Source organism: Triticum dicoccoides, chromosome 5A (assembly GCF_002162155.2).
Source record: "Triticum dicoccoides isolate Atlit2015 ecotype Zavitan chromosome 5A, WEW_v2.0, whole genome shotgun sequence".
Lineage (NCBI taxonomy): Eukaryota > Viridiplantae > Streptophyta > Magnoliopsida > Poales > Poaceae > Triticum > Triticum dicoccoides.
Window position 1 is genome coordinate 706,926,968 of NC_041388.1, and position 18,653 is coordinate 706,945,620.

The window sequence follows — 18,653 nt, forward strand, 5'->3', positions numbered from 1 at the left end:
GTTGCATCATCCACTATGTATGCAGAATTCATAGCATGCTTCGAAGCCACGGGGCAGGCGATATGGCTAAAGAAATTTGTACCCGACTTGAAAGTGGTAGATTGTATTAACAAACCACTAAAGATGTACCGCGGCAACCAACCCGCAGTATTCTATGCTCACAACAACAAGTCGAGTAATGCTGCCAAAACAATAGAGATAAGGTATTATGTTGTGAAAGATAAAATCCAGGATCAAACTATAAGTCTCGAGCATATAAGGACAAATGATATGCTTGCGGATCCGCTAACGAAAGGCTTACCACCCAATGTGTTCAAGGAACACTTAGCCGGCATGGGTTTAAGGGAAAGCCTTATGATTCTTGGATAGGCCCAAAAAGAACAGAATTTGTTTCTAAACAAAACGTATGTTGTAGCTGTATGATTCTATCGGCAATTAAGTTGTGACGATGAAACATGCTCTATGTACCAACATGTGATGAAACAAATAAAACTAGAAAGTATAAGGTTAAAAGTAAAAGTTGAGATCAAGGGGGAGAATGTTAGGTTGATGTCTCTGGTGTGGGCCCAACGGCCCACCGGACCCCTGATCCACGCCCTGATCGGGGGCGCCCAACCGCAATATGGTTGACGGGCCCCTGTCACGCAGTGCTACATAAAGAGGTGGGGGCCGGCGGCACGCAGTATGAGGTTCACCGTGTTGCCAGGCTCCCCACCGAAACACCCGACCCGATCTAGGTCTAGCGCTGACAGTGACGGGAAGCTCCGCCGCCGCCACTACCCACACATCGCTGCCGTAACCACCTCACCTCTCTCTGCCATCACCACCATCACCCTCTCCACGATGGCCTCCAGCTCGAGTTCATCAACCGCTGGAGAAGGTAGGTTTACCGGATGATCCTAGCCTACCCCAATCCTAAGGTCTATCAGACACCTGAAAAAACTTTTTTGCCTCTCATATGATATATGACCAAAATTTTAATATATGCTAATAATGGAAAAGAAGACGTGTCTACCCAGCTTTTGTTTGTTGTATGCTACGTGGCTGACTAGCTGCATGTGTTTATCCAGCCGGTTCGGTTGCTAGGTGCGTGAGCCAACTTTAAAAGAAAATCAATCAAGTGATCACGTGTTGTTAGCTCTTGTGTGCGGCGTGTACAAGTGCTGCGTTGCTGTTGTGGCGAGGAAGTGCGTGATGCTAGCTCAGTTTGCCACGCTGACGACGCAGGACATGCGACCAAGGATGCCCGCCATGCCCTTCCACCGTTGGCCTTTGTGTAGGGCATGCATCCAACCGGCCCGGATGAGCCGGTTTCTCCGACCGCGGAACACAAGTCGGACACAACGCCGGTGACTCTGCTGGCCATCGCGTGCCCTCTCGGTTGCCAACATTTTTCTCCCAGCCGTCGCGTGCCTCTAACATCTTTGGCCCCGCGCGCCTCGTTGTTCCACAACTTCACTGACCATCTGTCGCCGGCTGCACAATGTATGTGTCCTGCCAGTACACCGAATGTACGAGCCGTCGCCACACGAGCTCCATGCACAAACTTTGGTCACATATCATATGAGGGGCAAAATGGTTTTTTCAGCTCTCATTTAACACTGTTAAGACTCAAAACGGATGAAAGTGTCATAAAGGGCAAAAAAAATTAGAATCGATGTTAGATAGGGAAGAAGAAGTTTTTCGGTATCAAATAGGGAAACAACATTTAAGATAGTGTTAAATAAGGAATTATTTCCAATGATGGCCCTGTTGATGGGTTAGTGGAGCTCGCTGATAAGTTGTTGTAGCCACCAACATTCAGCGACCGTATTTGCAACAGATCGGTGCTCAACTTCAACACTTGACCTGGAAACCATCAGTTGTTGCTTATGACCAAGACACAAGACTATCACCAATATAGATAAAGAAACCAGAGGTCGACCTGCATGTGTTAGGGCAGTCAACCCAATCTACATCAAAGTATGCGGCAAGCTCAGTCGATGAAGAACCTCGGAAAGCTAAGTCATAATATGTGGTACCATGGATGTAGCCATTTTACCAGGGCAAGTGGACATCATTTGGTGCATCCATGTGAAGACAGATTTTTCAACAGTGTGTAGGAGATGTCAAGATTCGTCAATGTCAAGCACTGCAATGCTCCCCACGATGTTGTGATATAACGTGACATTATTGTAATCCTTGCCAGCAGAGGCGGAGACTTTAGGCTTCGTTTCAACAAGTGTGGCAGCGGGGATGTAGGTAGACATTGTTGCATGGTCCAAGAGATCTTCGGTGTACCATTCTTGGGACAGAAAGAAACCGGAGGCGGTCCGGCGCACATGAACACCAAGGAAGAAGCTCAGCGGTCCTAGGTCTTTCATCTTGAATTCAGAGTAAAGTTGTGCGATGATCGATTGAAAAAATGGCAGAGATGACGCAGTCCTACTTCCTCGCCCCGCCGGCCTCGCGCTTCAGGGGCACCGACTTCTTCCATCATCCCCTCTTTTGGCATGGTTGGGCCCTTGTCGAAGGCCACTGCAACGACCTCCTCCTCTTATACACAGGATGGTCAATTGGTAGATCTCGTAGAGATGAAAGTGATACCTAGGTCTGCAACCTGGCCATGGTATGGTAAGATCCACTACCACGCCCACCATCATCGGGCTACACCTTCCTCATCTTTGACCCAGCCATGTCATTCCACGACGAGGTGTACATGATGGTCCCGCTTAACAAGATGTACTCCATCCTCGCATCACATTTACTGCAGGGTGAACGGTACCTGTTACTCATACTTCTATTTGGTGGAGAAGAAAGTAAATAAAAGGAGTAAACAAAAGCAACCGTCCGATGTACGATGGACGGTGCGATGGATGGTAAGAAGACAGAAAAGGAGAAACGAAAAATCCCGTTCAACTTCAAACCGCTCTTGCCCTCGCCCTTCTCCTCCTCCGCCGCCGCCGCCGTCGCCATGCCGCCGCGTCCCCGGGGCAGGCGCGCGTCTCCTCCGGTGCTGATCCTGGATGACGAGGACCTCGATTTCGAGGTCAGCTACAGCGAAGGGGAGGACGGGGATGATGGGGGAGGATCGGATTCCTCGTCGTCGTCGTCGGGGGAGGAGCCGGAGGAGGGAACGGATGTAGAGGACGGCGAAAGATCGGATGAGGGGGAGGAGGAGGGGCAGGACGATAGCGTCGCGGAGGGATGCGGGCCGGCCGTGCAATCTAGGGTTCCCGGCGGCGCGACGGCGGAGAGGGCGGCCAACGCCCCCACTTGCCCCGTGTGTATGGAGCCCTGGACCTCCGAAGGCGAGCACCGCATCAGGTGAGGCTGAATTGCTTGCTGGTTCTTGCCTGGTCTGCGTCTGCTAGGTGTCACAAGAACAGGGGTGCTGTGGGCGTTTGTTTCCAAGTAATAATTGGTTACTGGGTTGCAAGAAAATGGGAACTTACAATGTTGTAACGGTAGTACATAATTACACATTAGCGCTATGGTCGATGTTGCCTTGAATTTGACGGGCCATGGCTGGTTCCTCGTGGAATCCTTGTTTTTGTTTCCAATTCTCCATGGATATGATGTTTAGATGACTGTTGACTGAAATTGTACTAGATTTTATTTTGGTTGGTCTGGGGATACGGTGTGTAAATGCTAACTAGGTGATATACTCTATGCTGTAGTTGCATTCCTTGTGGGCATGTCTACGGCAGATCTTGCCTGGAGAGATGGTTAACACAGCGTGGTAATGCCAGTGCGACGGTACGTACACCAAATGGTTTTTCATTTGGAATAACAGTGTGTGCATACATATCCTTCTGCGGAATCAGCTAATCACACTGTCCAATGTGTTGTCTGCTAGTGCCCTCAATGTGGAAGAAGGTTCAAACATAAGGACATTATCAACATCTATGCACCGGAGGTTGCAGTTCCAAATAATGATCTTGAGAAGGTTTGGTTTTGTTTCTCCACTTTGTCTGTTTATTTTGTTTTGGCCGCGATCTGAACACCATTGCTTGTCTGCAGCAATTATGGTTTTGCAGGCAAAAGCTCGAATCCCTTGAGGAAGTGGTAAGCAATTTCCTTATGCTATCTGCGAGCTTCTTTAGTTGCTCACCATGTGCAAAATGCTTTTCTCTTTCTGGTTTGTAGTAGTAAGTTCCTGCTAACATAATTTTTTTTCTTGTCTTAAGGTCCTGAAACAAGGGAAGTTGCTTGACGAGATAATTGCTGAGAAGGTATGCTATAGGTTGTAGCAATCTTTGCTGCTTATTGCATTGCCCAAATTCTAAATGATGAAAATTGTCTCAAGTGCATTGTGTCACTAGATAGTATGTTTGCACCTGTTATTCAGGTACTGTAGTAATGTACAAAGAAGGTATTAGAGGTTCTTTATATTGAACTAATACATCTCTTATGTTGCTTTATTCATCGATTGTTCCTGCATCAGAAAATTTATGCAGCAATGATCAATAGTTGTCAGACTTGTGAGAAACTTATGCTTTCATTTTCTTATGTGTGTGCCTTGCAGAATCACAGGTCAGCAGATGTTGGTGTCTCAAAAAGACAGGTAATACCATTTAAATTTTTCAATGATTATTGACACCACATGAGTGTATATGCCAAATCTTCTTCCTCTGCTTTGTAGAAAATAGCAGAGCACTCAGATGGAAGAACATATCTGGAACCGTCAGCCTCAGCCAGTGCAGCCTCAGCTTCTGGCAACAGTTGCCGTTTTGTTTTACTGGTAAATATTTGTGACAAAGTGCTATTTTCAGCTGCAAATATTCAGCCTATACTATGTACTACATGTTTTACTGATGATGGATGTCTGGTATTCTTGTCTGATCTAAAACATATGGTCATTTTAGTTTTAGTAAAAGCAACATCAAAGTAGAACTTGGGTTGGGCAGGGAATTCATGATTCTGGCCCAGCTTCTGTTAGATATGTAAATTGAAAAATGTTTTGTCAACTATGATTATTTTGTTTCAAATAACACATATAAACCTTGTTCTGTTTGCATGTTATGGTTTAAGAGGTTGAACAGAATATGAACACTCGTAATATGTACCCATCTTATTTTTTGTGACTAAGGAAGCTGAAACTGTTGGTTGTGTTGATTGTCAGATCTTAGAACAGTTTTCACTTGGTCATGAGAATGTGTGATCTGCACATCTCACTTGACCTCACCACAACCCCGTGAAAAAGAACTTGGTGGTACTGATGGCTGTCTAATTTTTGTATGGCTTAAAACCACCACACCTGACCAGGGGATGTATCAACAGTACACAATACTCCAGTTTTGTTCCATCCCATGTGTACCTTTTGTGAATAATTGAAATATATTAAAGCAAAGTGGCACCAAATGCTTAGCTAGCGTCGAAAGACCTTCACAATTTGGACTGCTAATTCTCATGGATTATCTGTTTGTTTGAAACCTCTGCGCATTGCCAACATATTTCTTCCACCAATTTTGCAGTTGGATTCTGGCTGGAATTTTATCTTTCCAAAATTGATCTAGCCATTCTTGTAATTTCTTTACCATGCTATACAGAAGGAATTATCTTTTGATGGTGCTCGAGTCATGGGCATAGATGCATCTAACCAAATAATACTTGCTTCTGGGAAGGCACCTGGTGTGGCTGGAGAACATGTTCTTAGAAAGGTATATTCAGATCTCGTTTCCCCCCCAAATTAATGGATATCACCACTAAAATTTTGAAATACCTTATTGTGATTTTTCAATGTAAACAGATTAGCATGCTATCCAGCCATGAAGCTCGTACAATACAGCTTCCTCCTGATACTAAAGTTGTCAAGGACATATGTATCTTGCCTGGTGGCTCTGCTCTTTTTGCATCACTAGGCAAAAGGCTCTCACTCTTTAGGTTTGTCTTGAATTTTTTTATGACAAATGGTGGTTCTTCTGTTTTACTGTCGCCTCTAAGTTAGTTTTATCATTATTTCTTTTGAACACTATTCGTTATATTTGAATCCAGCATGACGATCAACAGTGTTGTTCTTCAATGTAATTTACCGGTAATTATCTGACCTTCCAAATCTTCAACACCTAATGTTTTGTATTTTGAATGGGCAAATTAGGTGAACCAATTTCAGGTAATGACATCATGACCTAATGCTCTATCACACTACCTTGCAGGTTCCTGCTTGGTCATGTTCAGCACATGACTGTGATTCGCATCGCGTTTATGCTGGCTTGCAGGTTCAGCATATTCTGATCTTAAGCATATTGAGTTTTGATACCCTTTGCAAGATTTACATGAATGTCCTTGTGTGTTCTGCAGGATGGCAGGGTTTTGGTATTTGATACTCGTCAGCCTTCAAGACCCTTGCATTCCATGGCGGGGCTATCTAAACATCTGGTCCATACACTCCACTCTGTAACTGATAACAGCGGTTCCAAAAAGGTTCTTTCAGCTTCTGCTATAGGGCCTTGCATGTGGGATGCTGATGGCAATCAAAGCAGGTATGTGATACAGGGATGGCTCAAAAGCATTAATACTATGTGCTTCTTGTCATTACTGATGTCGATTGGCGTTCACCTAGAACTGCCTTTGCAACTTTGCCGATCTGCAAATCGGTTTTGGTTCTCATGTATGTTGTCGTTGTTTTTTGTCAGTCCGAAACTACTACTAGAGGATGATAACCAACGCGTCTGCTTCTCTCTTGCGTGTGCCCCTCCATCGAGCGATCTGTTGGTGGCCTCCTACCGGCCCAAAGCCGATTACTCATCAGGAGACACCGCTGCTCCATCTCAAGCGTACCTATCACAGATGCCGACACAATCTGGTGCAGGAAAACTGGGGCAGCACACCGTCATCAGGAGGACAGGCAATGCATCCTTCGCCGAGGGCAGCACATGCCACTCCAACGTAAGCGAAGTGCGCATGTGCAAATCAGCAATCGTACCTTGCGGGAACGACGAACATCTCTTCGCCTACGGGGACGAGTCACACCGTGGGGTCCTGACCTGGCGACTACCTTCCCTTGGGGTCCATTCTGGCCTGATACCCCACCGCCAGCCAATCCTCGACCTAAGGTATGCGGGAAGTCAAGCGGGAGGTGGGTACCTTGGGTGCCTGAGCGATGATAAGTTGCAAGTTTACAGAGTTGATAGATAGATAGAATGGCAGCAGGGATCCAACAGTCATCATAACTTTAGTTCGTGATGATTAGCCCTCCTAATTATGCGGTATGACTGACAGTCCTTTTGCTGTGTACAAAGCAGAACAGCTAGCTGTATATGCACCGTGATGTTGTCATGTAGTGCAAATTAAAGGCAGCGATGTTTATTTCTTACCATGGAAGTGAGAACCTGTTTTGAGTTGTATGTGGTGTATTCCATTTACACCTTTTGATGCCTAACAGAAGAATTTCTTTTGGCTAAGTAAAAAGTGCCGGTAACCGAGGTGGGCATAGTGGTGGGAACATTCTGGGCATTATTATGCCACATGGAGGCAACTCAGGTGAGGTTTTCATGATGAACATTGCTTGTTTAATTTGCCTCTTTTTATTAAGACGCTGAACGTTTGGGATTTGCCAATGGCAAATTGAACGTTTTTGTTTTCAATTTATATACGCGAGGGATGGCAAGTTTAGTTGGTAAGCCTGGGAATTCCACCCTTAGTTTGTTTTTTGCCAGAAAATTACCATGCTTGTCAACTAAATTTGCCATCCTCGCGTCAACTAAAGTTGCCATAAAAAACCGTAAGATTTGTCATTCCCGTTCTGTTATTACGTCCCTTCCGTTTGATTTCATTGCACGGTAATCTTGCCCTTCTTGCAGGTCTCCTTGCTCTTGTTTCCTTTTATTCTAAAAGCAAATTTCTCTGCATTTATTCATCGTAATAGGATGCATGCCACCAGTAGAAACCTGAATGCCCTATCTTAATGTATTGCTCTATGAGAAAAGAAAATGGTGCAGGTTGTGCTGGCCATTAATGAGGTTGCAGCTAAAGTATGCTGACTAAGCTTATTAAAAATGTCTGGTTGATGTATGGCATACAATGTTTTTCTTTGGTTTGTGGAATGGATATCAATTTTTTTATGATCTTTTTTGAGCCCTTATATGTCTGCTCTCAATCCACAGAATTGTTATTGTTGCTTTTCCTTACTGGAACAACATAGAAATGGTGAATAGAGACTTCTGGATATGGCCAACTGGTGACATGGTGTCAGAAACTTTGTTTTTTCATCTACATGAATATGAGTCATAGGACCAAGAGCCGAATTGGATTTCCGAAGGTGAGGAGGCTTTTGTACCAATATATGTATATACCAAATGTTTAGGCTATGTTTCTCCCCACCAAAATCAGTATGCATAGTCTATGAAAGGAAAACTGAATCTGAACTGAATTATGTGCTTGGAGTGTAATTTTTTTTAGTGCCTGATAAAGATTTTTTGCGAGAAGTTTTAATTGGGTAAAACTGACGGCGCAGAGAAGCATGCATCAGCTTCTAGTACTGGAATATAGCAATCTCGGTCATGTATAGGCAAAGGAACAAACATAACATTCTTATTGAGCTTATTATACAGTTTCCCCTGTTCTTTCCATCACCATCATCTATAACCACCATTGCCGGGAAACCTGATTTATTACATAAGCATACTACTAGAACTAGAGTCCCTCCCGCCGAACTATGCATATCAGTTTCGGGCTTTCGGTGATAAAGGAACATTATTCTCAAGAGAAGGAAAACAAAGACTTAACAAGGTTGTTGTTCATGGTGCATGTGCTTTGACAGTCCTGCTCGTCTTGTCTTTCCGATGTCACCATACCCTACTAGCCCATCGGAAGCATTTTATTCAGGTCTTTATTAACTCTGAAACACCTTAAATTGCTCACTAGGCAACCAACTTCTGAAACTCTATGAAGCGAGGACACGCTATGCCCCACCAACACTATGCCTAAACGGAGGATCTCCCCATCCTCCCCTTGAACGAGATCACCATGACAGAAATATCATCATGGTACTTTCTCCTTTCGTCATGGGATATCTTGAGCAGTTCATGGTAGTCCATACCTGAAAATCAATAGGCATATGAAGGTACGAACAATTTCAAAAAACGTGTTTATGCAAGCAGGCTTGTGTTGTGCAAAGTATAGAGGGGGTTGCTCACCGGCCTTCCTTGCAGCCCGAAGTAACACTTCTTTGATGAGATGCTCAGCAGGATTGCCCTTGGGATACACAGTTGTGAACATCTCTGCCTTATCAACCACCTCTTTGTTGGTGAAATACTGATAGAGCCCGTCAGACGACAACACCAGGAACTTGTCGTTTGGACCGATACAGTGGTGGTGCAGTGATGGGATGCAATTGATGTAGGGGTCCTTGCCGATGTAATCAATCTTGAAGGACGCTAACAACATACTGTTCCACTTTGGCTGCCAAGTAAAAAATGAGCATCTCTTGAATTATCAGCTGTGCAGATTGACATTTCAGGAAACTTTGATGACTCCATATATTAGCATATGCAAGGAACATGCAGCAAACTATGTTGCTCACAGTTTCAATGGCTTTCATATTTGCATGATGTGATGCATTAATTGTAAGTCACATTCACAATTTTTAGGTTCTTCATCAACATGCATGGCGGGAACAACTATTGTTGAGCTAATGTTGGACTAGCACTAATCAAGTATATAAATGAATTAAAGGGCCTACGCATGAGGTGAGCAACTTATCTCATGGAATTAACTGGAAACACAGACTTCTAGCCCTTGAATGCTAGACTGATAGCATGTTGTTCAGAATAAGTGCACTTTTCCTATGCATCATAATGTGGCATCATAATAGTCTAGCAGAAACATTACACTGACAATGGTCGGAGATGTGCTTTGAACATGCATGTTGAGTAGAAAAGAGACACTGTTGTTGATTGGTGTGTACCTCCTTCAAGTAGCCAGCCCCGAATGCTCTGGTGATGTTGAGTTTCCCCTTCACTCTGCCGTGGATGATGGCATTGCTATCATTATGTTCGGCCTTGATCCTCTTCACCTCCTGTATCACCCAGATTCCAACAAGCACAAGTTAATAATGGTCAAAACACAAATAAATGCATCACATTAAGGATGATCTAATTAAGAGAGTGTGTACATACCTCCTCAACGGAGGTACTGTGTTCAGCGTTGAGCTGCACGGGCTGTAGGCCATCCATGATCTCGGCCTTCAACTGCTGCAAATCCTTCTCTGTCGCCTTGCCGAGGATGTTATTAAGATTGGGCCACGGCCTCCTCGCCAACACGGCACGACTGTTCCCGACGTTCATCACATACACGTTCTCGCCCTTCATCAGCATCACTAGCACGCATGACCCCATCAGCCCAATCTCCGGGTTGTCAGCCGCGCCCTCCTCCGCTGCCTTGAAAAATGCCTCCTCCGTCTCCCTCAACGCCTGACCCAGCGCCCTGAGGACTCTCTGGTGGATCGTTGGGCTGCCCCCAGACATGGCAGAATTGTTCTTCTCCGGATGTTCTGTCTGACCCCTCTTCGCCGGCTTACGTTCAAATTCTGGGCTATGGATGCCTCCATTCAGGCAAAAGAGATTATCAGAATTGGTTGTTGGCTCATTGCATTGGATGTTGTCCGAGAGCACACCCTTGAGTGTGTGGTTCACGGCAACGTGGAGGTTCGCAAAGAGGTAGTCGGTCGCATCGGGACCGAGGAAGCCGTCGTAAATCCCCACGAACACCCACCCACACTCCTCTGAGACCGCCACCTGGAAGCGGTCCTCGCCAGCCATGCCTTGAGCCCACTGCACATTGTCGCTTGGTGGCGAGCGGTGATCCCCATCGCCTAAGGAATCCATATTTGACACCTCAGTAGGACCCTTTGATAGGAGGTTATTGCGTGGCACACTAAAATCGAGCCTAGAGCCGGTTGTGGCTAAGGATTTTTCAAGGGGTTGCTCATTGCAACACTGAGAGCCTATGGCGTCGTGTTCATTCATGGGATGAGAAACACTATCCCGGTGACTAAAAAAGGAGGAGGACGATGAGAAGGAGTGGTCTAGCATACCTGACATGAAGGGCCGCCTTGACAGCTGGTTGGAGATAGTGGATACGGTGCCGGATGAATCCAAGAAGTGGTCAGAAAAGGACAACCTAGTTGGTTGGTCCTGGACCGGTGCAGCGGCGGAGGAGCACGAGCTCTTAATAGTGCACACAGATGATTGCGGTACCATCAACTCATTAAGTAGGCGGAACGACGGTATTGATGATGATGTCGCTTGGTTGGCGTTGATGGCCGCTCCGAATAAAGATAAGAAGGGTGTTTTTGATGAGAGCATATTAGCCATTGGGGACTTGTCGAAGGCGACGACTATTGGCACGTACTTGAAGGACTGTCCATGGATGTCGCCGGGTACTGGGTCCGATGAGACAGCCGGCGCATAGGTTTCGCCAGAGAAGCATGTGTTTTTGGAGATGCCATTGCCCATTTTGTTTTCTTTGGTTTGCGATTTGGGGGACCGGCGGAATGGAGGGGATGGATGAGTAGAAGTTTTCGGAAAGAAAGGGTGGAAGAAGAGTCGTAGGGATTTGACTATAGTTGGAGTTGGGTGACACAGTATAGGGCAATCCTTCCTTAGAGTGAATATGGTGGCTTTCTTGCTTCCATTACCCTATAACCTACTTCAAGGTGGTGTTGCTAGAATTGCTTCCTAGTTGGGACTTGAGAAACCATGGCACACTCCTATGGTTGTGGAGGAGTTTGGGATGAATTGAAATGGCCTCACCTCCCGTTTATATAGAACTCGGAGCGCACTGCAGACAATTAAATTGTATATCTTCATAGAAGATATCTAGATTTATTGATAGATAGCGGTTTGATTTCTTGAAGATACGGTGACAGATAATGTATTTGTTCTGAGGCGTGGACGTTCAGTTTCAACGCCGAGGAACTTGCTAGCAACAAAATTTGACGGGTGACAGGTCACACATGCTATCTACATCAGGCAACGTCGATAGAGGACGAGTGCTATACAGTCATTACAGATGTATTTTTGTCGCATTTGAATAGTGTGGTATATGAATACTTCAAATTTGGTTTAGCCACTTGCGATGGGGTCAATGAATGACATCCACTGCTTACGATGCCGTTTGGAGTAGTAATGTTCTAACTTATCCGAACCAATCTTCAATAAATGAGACATGTTAGTATGCTAAATTTATTGAAAGATTCAATTCTCGTGTGACCTTGCATGGGGAAAAGGAACGCCCCTTGCATCTGTAGACACCAAGTTGCTCGGAGGGGGAGGGGGCAGTGCCACCCTGTCATCGATATACGTGCAAAAAGTGAAAAGTGGAACGCCCCTTGCATCTATGGTATAGAGGCCACCTATGTCTATGAATTGTGGGCCTAAGGACATGGTAGACCATAGAGGTATGCGTTATCTCGGTTTTGAGGATATCTCAATCAAAGAAAGATACAAAATATTTAGGAAAAATTATGTTTGTAGAAATATTTATCTACATAAATTGTTCACCAATAAGTGCATTTAACAACTGCATTTCAGGAACCTATGATCAATTCAGGGTGAAAAATACATCAAAATGTACCATTACTTTACAAATTGTACAACTGGCACGAGTTATGGAATATATTATGGTAAAGCATCCACAAAAGGAAGTAGCTGGCACCACAAAATCAGTCATACCATAATACAATCATTGCACAATGAACATACGCTTGTTACACCAGAACAAAGAATGCTATGCTTTACCATATATAATATCTTTTATTCCATTAACAAAACCTACCTAAAAAGAGTTCATAGATGAAGCAGTTGATCCTTCCTATAACTACATGCCACTTCATCAAGTCACATATTTGTTCAATAAAAGAACGGCCATAACAACTAAGATGCATGCAAACAGGCCTCACCGAGGGGGGGGGGGGGTCCTACTTGGCGCTCACACAACCGTCTCGTTTGGATCGGCCACTACAAGAAATATGTCAACTTGCGACCATCACTATTGGTTGCTGAAAGGTCATTGTTTTTTATTTGCGACCTTTTTGTGACAAAAAATAGGTGGTCAAAAGCTGGCGGTCGTAAACTGAAATCAACAACCTTCTTTGTGATATGTAAAAGGTCGTTGGTTCCACGACCAAATTTTTGGTCACTAGCAGCCTCCCCGGGCCACGTAGGTGAAGGAAATATGCCCCAGAGGCAATAATAAAGTTGTTATTTATATTTCCTTATATCATGATAAATGTTTATTATTCATGCTACAATTGTATTAACCGAAAACTTAGTACATGTGTGAATACATATACAAACAGAGTGTCACTAGTATGCCTCTACTTGACTAGCTCATTGAATCAAAGATGGTTAAGTTTCCTAGCCATAGAAATGAGTTGTCATTTGATTAACGGGATCACATCATTAGAGAATAATGTGATTGACTTGACCCATTCCGTTAGCTTAGCATTTGATCGTTTAGTTTGTTGCTATTGCTTTCTTCATGACTTATACATGTTTCTATGACTATGAGATTATGCAATTCCCGAGTACCGGAGGAACACTTTGTGTGCTACCAAATGTCAGAACGTAACTGGGTGATTATAAAGGTGCTCTACAGGTGTCTCCGATGGTACTCGTTGAGTTGGCATAGATCGAGATTAGGATTTGTCACTGCGATTGTCGGAGAGGTATCTCTGGGCCCTCTCGGTAATGCACATCACTATAAGCCTTGCAAGCAATGTGACTAATGAGTTAGTTGCGGGTTGATACATTACGGAACGAGTAAAGAGACTTGCCAGTAACGAGATTGAACTAGGTATTGAGATACCGACGATCGAATCTCGGGCAAGTAACATACCGATGGCAAAGGGAATGTTGTTATGTGGTTCGACTGATAAAGATCTTCATAGAATATGTAGGAACCAATATGGGCATCCAGGTTTCACTATTGGTTATTGACCAGAGAAGTGTTTCGGTCATGTCAACATAGTTCTCGAACCCGTAGGGTCCGCACGCTTAACGTTCATTGACGATACAGTATTTATGAGTTATGTATGTTGGTAACCGAATGTTTTTCGGAGTTCCGAATAAGATCATAGACATGACGAGGAACTACATAATGGTCCGGAGATAAAGTTTGATATATGGGATAATAGTGTTTGGTCTCCGGAAGGGTTTCGGAATTCACCGGCATGGGTTACGGATGTTTCCCGAAATGTTTGGGTACGAGAACACTTTTTTGGGCCAAAGCGCAAAAGGAAGTTTTGCGGAGTCCAGGGGCCAGACGCCAGGGTCCCTGGCGTCTGGGTCCAGACGCCGGGAACCCTGGCGTCTGGCCCTGGAGTCCGAGAAGGACTCTTGCCTTTCGGGTGAAACCGACTTTGTGAAGGCTTTTACTCCAAGTTTCGACCCCAAGGCTCAACATATAAATAGAGGGGTAGGGCTAGCACCCAAGAACATCAAGAAACACCAAGACGTGTGCCGGCAACCCCGTCCCCTCTAGTTTAACCTCCATAATAGTTTTCGTAGTGCTTAGGCGAAGCCCTGCGGAGATTGTTCTTCACCAACACCGTCACCACACCGTCGTGCTGCCGGAACTCATCTACTACTTCGCCCCTCTTGCTAGATCAAGAAGGCGAAGACGTCATGGAACTGAACGCGGAGGTGCCGTACATTCGGTACTTGATCGGGACGGATCGTGAAGGTGTACGACTATATCAACCGCGTTGATAAATGCTTCCGCTTTCGGTCTACGAGGGTACGTAGACATACTCTTCCCTCTCGTTGCTATGCATCACCATGATCTTGCGTGTGCGTAGGATTTTTTTTGAAATTACCGCATTCCCAACAGTGGTATCAGAGCCAGGTTTATGCGTAGATGTTATATGCACGAGTAGAACACAAGTGAGTTGTGGGCGATACAAGTCATACTGCTTACCAGCATGTCATACGTTGGTTCGGCGGTATTGTTGGATGAAGCGGCTCGGACCGACATTACGCGTACGCTTACACGAGATTGGTTCTACCGACGTGCTTTGCACACAGGTGACTGGCAGGTGTCAGTTTCTCCAACTTTAGTTGAACCGAGTGTGACTACGCTCGGTCCCTGTTGAAGGTTAAAATAGCACTAACTTGACGAACTATCGTTGTGGTTTTGATGCGTAGGTAAGAACGGTTCTTGTTCAGCCCATAGCAGCCACGTAAAACTTGCAACAACAAAGTAGAGAATGTCTAACTTGTTTTTGCAGGTCATGTTGTGATGTGATATGGTCAAGGCATGATGCTATATTTTATTGTATGAGATGATCATGTTTTGTAACGGAGTTATCGGCAACTGGCAGGAGCCATATGGTTGTCGCTTTATTGTATGAAATGCAATCACCATGTAATTGCTTTACTTTATCACTAAGCGGTAGCGATAGTCGTAGAAGAAATAGTTGGCGAGACGACAACGATGCTACGATGAAGATCAAGGTGCCGCGCCGATGACGATGGTGATCATGACGATGCTTTGGAGATGGAGATCAAAGGCACAAGATGATGATGGCCATATCATATCACTTATATTGATTGCATGTGATGTTTATCCTTTATGCATCTTATACTGCTTTGATTGACGGTACCATTATAAGATGATCTCTCACTAAAAATTTCAAGGTACAAGTGTTCTCCTGAGTATGCACCGTTGCAAAAGATCACCGTGCCGAGACACCACGTGATGATCGGGTGTGATAAGCTCAACGTTCTTATACAACGGGTGCAAGCCAGTTTTTGCACACGCAGAATACTCGGGTTAAACTTGAAGAGCCTAGCATATGCAGATATGGCCTCGGAACACTGAGACCGAAAGGTCGATCGTGAATCATATAGCAGTATGATCAACATAGTGATGTTCACCATTGAAAACTACTCCATCTCACGTGATGATCGGACATGGTTTAGTTGATATGGATCACGTGATCATTTGGATGATTAGAGGGATGTCTATCTAAGTGGGAGTTCTTAAGTAATATGATTAATTGAACTTTAATTTATCATGAACTTAGTCCTGATAGTATTTGCATAACTATGTTGTAGATCAATAGCTCGTGATGTAGCTCCCCGTTTATTTTGATATGTTCCTAGAGAAAAACTAAGTTGAAAGATGTTAGTAGCAATGATGCGGATTAGATCCGTAAGCTGAGGATTATCCTCATTGCTGCACAGAAGAATTATGTCCTTGATGCACCGCTAGGTGACAGACCGATTGCAGGAGCAGATGCAGACGTTATGAATGTTTGGCGAGCTCGATATGATGACTACTTGATAGTTTAGTGCACCATGCTTTACAACTTAGAATCGGGGCTTCAAAGACGTTTTGAACGCCACGGAGCATATGAGATGTTTCAAGAGTTGAAATAAGTATTTCAGACTCATGCCCATGTCAAAAAAGGTATGAGACCTTTGACAAGCACTTTGCCTACAAGATGGAGGAGAATAGCTCAGCTAGTGAGCATGTGTTCAGAATGTCTGAGTACTACAATCACTTGAATCAAGTGGGAGTTAATCTTCCAGATAAGATACTGATTGACAGAGTTCTCTAGTCACTATCACCAAGTTACTGGAACTTCATGATGAACTATAATATGCAAGGGATAACGAAAACGACTCCGAAGCTCTTCGTGATGCTGGAATCTACGAAGGTAGAAATCAAGAAAATCATCAAGTGTTGATGGTTGACAAGACCACTAGTTTCAAGAAAAGGGCAAAGGGAAGAAGGGGAACTTCAAGAAGAACGTCAAGCAAGTTGCTTCTCAAGTGAAGAAGCCCAAGTCTAGACCTAAGCCTGAGACTAAGTGCTTCTACTGCAAAGGGTCTGGTCACTGGAAGCAGAACTGCCCCAAGTATTTGGCGGATAAGAAGGATGGCAAAGTGAACAAGGGTATATTTGATATACATGTTATTGATGTGTACTTTACTAGTGTTTATAGAAACCCCTCAGTATTTGATACTAGTTCAGTTGCTGAGATTAGTAACTCGAAACGGGAGTTGCAGAATGAACAGAGACTAGTTAAGGGTGAAGTTACAATGTATGTTGGAAGTGGTTCCAAGATTGATATGATCATCATCGCACACTCCCTATACTTTCGGGATTAGTGTTGAACCTAAATAAATGTTATTTGGTGTTTGCGTTAAGCATGAATGTGATTTGATCATGTTTATTGCAATACGGTTATTCATTTAAAGTCACAGAATAATTGTTGTTCTGTTTACATGAATAAAACCTTCAATGGTCATACACCCAAGGTGAATGGTTTATCTCGATCATAGTGATACACATATTCATAACATTGAAGCCAAAAGATGCAAAGTTAATAATGATAATGCAACTTATTTGTGGCACTGCCGTTTAGGTCATATTGGTGTAAAGCGCATGAAGAAAATCCATGCCGATGGGATTTTGGAATCACTTGATTATGAATCAGTTGATGCTTGCGAACCATGCCTCATGGGAAAGATGACTAAGACTCCGTTCTCCGGAACAATGGAGAAAGCAACAAACTTGTTGGAAATAATACATACTGATGTATGCAGACCGATGAGTGTTGAGGCTCGCGGCAAGTATCATTATTTTCTGACCTTCACAGATGATTTGAGTAAGATATGGGTATATCTTCTTGATGAAACATAAATCTGAAACATTTGAAAAGTTCAAATAATTTCAGAGTGAAGTGGAAAATCATCGTAACAAGAAAATAAAGTTTCTACGATCTGATCGTGGAGGAGAATATTTGAGTTACAAGTTTGGTCTTCATTTGAAACAATGCGGAATAGTTTCGCAACTCACGCTACCTGGAACACCATGATGTGTACTACAAAATCTTCTTCTTGTAGACGTTGTTGGGCCTCCAAGTGCAGAGGTTTGTAGGACAGTAGCAAATTTCCCTCAAGTGGATGACCTAAGGTTTATCAATCTGTAGGAGACGTAGGATGAAGATGGTCTCTCTCAAGCAACCCTGCAACCAAATAACAAAGAGTCTCTTGTGTCCCCAACACACCCAATACAATGGTAAATTGTATAGGTGCACTAGTTCGGCGAAGAGATGGTGATACAAGTGCAATATGGATAGTAGATAAAGGTATTTTTAATCTGAAATTATAAAAACAACAAGGTAACTATTGATAAAAGTGAGCGTAAACGGTATTGCAATGCGTTGAAACAAGGCCTAGGGTTCATACTTTCACTAGTGCAAGTCCTCTCAACAATAATAACATAATTGGATCATATAACTATCCCTCAACATGCAACAAAGAGTCACTCCAAAGTCACTAATAGCGGAGAACAAACGAAGAGATTATGGTAGGGTACGAAACCACCTCAAAGTTATTCTTTGCAATCAATCTGTTGGGCTATTCCTATAGGTGTCACAAATAGCCCTAGAGTTCGTACTAGAATAACACCTTAAGACACAAATCAATCAAAACCCTAATGTCACCTAGATACTCCAATGTCACCTCAAGTATCCGTGGGCATGATTTTACGATATGCATCACACAATCTCAGATTCATCTATTCAACCAACACATAGAACCTCAAAGAGTGCCCCAAAGTTTCTACCGGAGAATCACGACGAAAACGTGTGACAACCCCTATGCATAGGTTCATGGGCGGAACCCGCAAGTTGATCACCGAAACATACATCAAGTGAA

General features: G+C 43.9%; 2 protein-coding genes across 3 annotated transcripts; one reads left to right on the forward strand and one right to left on the reverse strand.

Moving 5' to 3' along the window:
• The first annotated feature begins 2,917 nt into the window (after positions 1 to 2,917).
• Positions 2,918 to 7,385, forward strand: LOC119304354 (E3 ubiquitin-protein ligase RFWD3-like). The gene is made up of 13 exons (XM_037581536.1): positions 2,918 to 3,306; positions 3,660 to 3,738; positions 3,839 to 3,928; positions 4,003 to 4,047; positions 4,170 to 4,214; positions 4,508 to 4,546; positions 4,625 to 4,723; positions 5,532 to 5,642; positions 5,732 to 5,865; positions 5,977 to 6,016; positions 6,138 to 6,200; positions 6,283 to 6,464; positions 6,618 to 7,385. Exons 1-13 carry the CDS (start codon positions 2,954 to 2,956, stop codon positions 7,117 to 7,119), a joined length of 1,782 nt encoding a protein of 593 aa, XP_037437433.1. The 5' UTR covers positions 2,918 to 2,953; the 3' UTR covers positions 7,120 to 7,385.
• A 1,112-nt stretch (positions 7,386 to 8,497) lies between these two features.
• Positions 8,498 to 11,697, reverse strand: LOC119298560 (probable protein phosphatase 2C 31). Of its 2 annotated transcripts, XM_037575917.1 has the most exons (5): positions 11,018 to 11,697; positions 10,101 to 10,795; positions 9,890 to 10,000; positions 9,120 to 9,384; positions 8,498 to 9,022 (listed from the first exon to the last, which is right to left on the reverse strand). In XM_037575917.1, the coding sequence occupies exons 1-5, from the start codon at positions 11,436 to 11,438 to the stop codon at positions 8,907 to 8,909; spliced, it is 1,608 nt and encodes a 535-aa protein (XP_037431814.1). In that variant the 5' UTR covers positions 11,439 to 11,697; the 3' UTR covers positions 8,498 to 8,906. The 2 variants fall into 2 exon arrangements, with proteins under 2 accessions (XP_037431814.1, XP_037431813.1); XM_037575916.1 differs by having other exon boundaries at positions 10,101 to 11,697.
• Between the last annotated feature and the right edge of the window lie 6,956 nt (positions 11,698 to 18,653).

Excerpts from the sequence above, each read along its gene's own strand:
- LOC119304354 (XM_037581536.1), top strand. The coding sequence starts at position 2,954 with ATGCCGCCGCGTCCCCGGGGCAGGCGCGCGTCTCCTCCGGTGCTGATC. Across the intron at positions 4,724-5,531 it reads GTTGCCGTTTTGTTTTACTG|AAGGAATTATCTTTTGATGG; the intron begins GTAAATATTTGT and ends CATGCTATACAG. Across the intron at positions 6,465-6,617 it reads GCTGATGGCAATCAAAGCAG|TCCGAAACTACTACTAGAGG; the intron begins GTATGTGATACA and ends GTTTTTTGTCAG.
- LOC119298560 (XM_037575916.1), bottom strand. The coding sequence starts at position 11,438 with ATGGGCAATGGCATCTCCAAAAACACATGCTTCTCTGGCGAAACCTAT. Across the intron at positions 9,385-9,889 it reads GGGCTGGCTACTTGAAGGAG|CCAAAGTGGAACAGTATGTT; the intron begins GTACACACCAAT and ends TTTACTTGGCAG. Across the intron at positions 9,023-9,119 it reads TCGGGCTGCAAGGAAGGCCG|GTATGGACTACCATGAACTG; the intron begins GTGAGCAACCCC and ends ATTGATTTTCAG.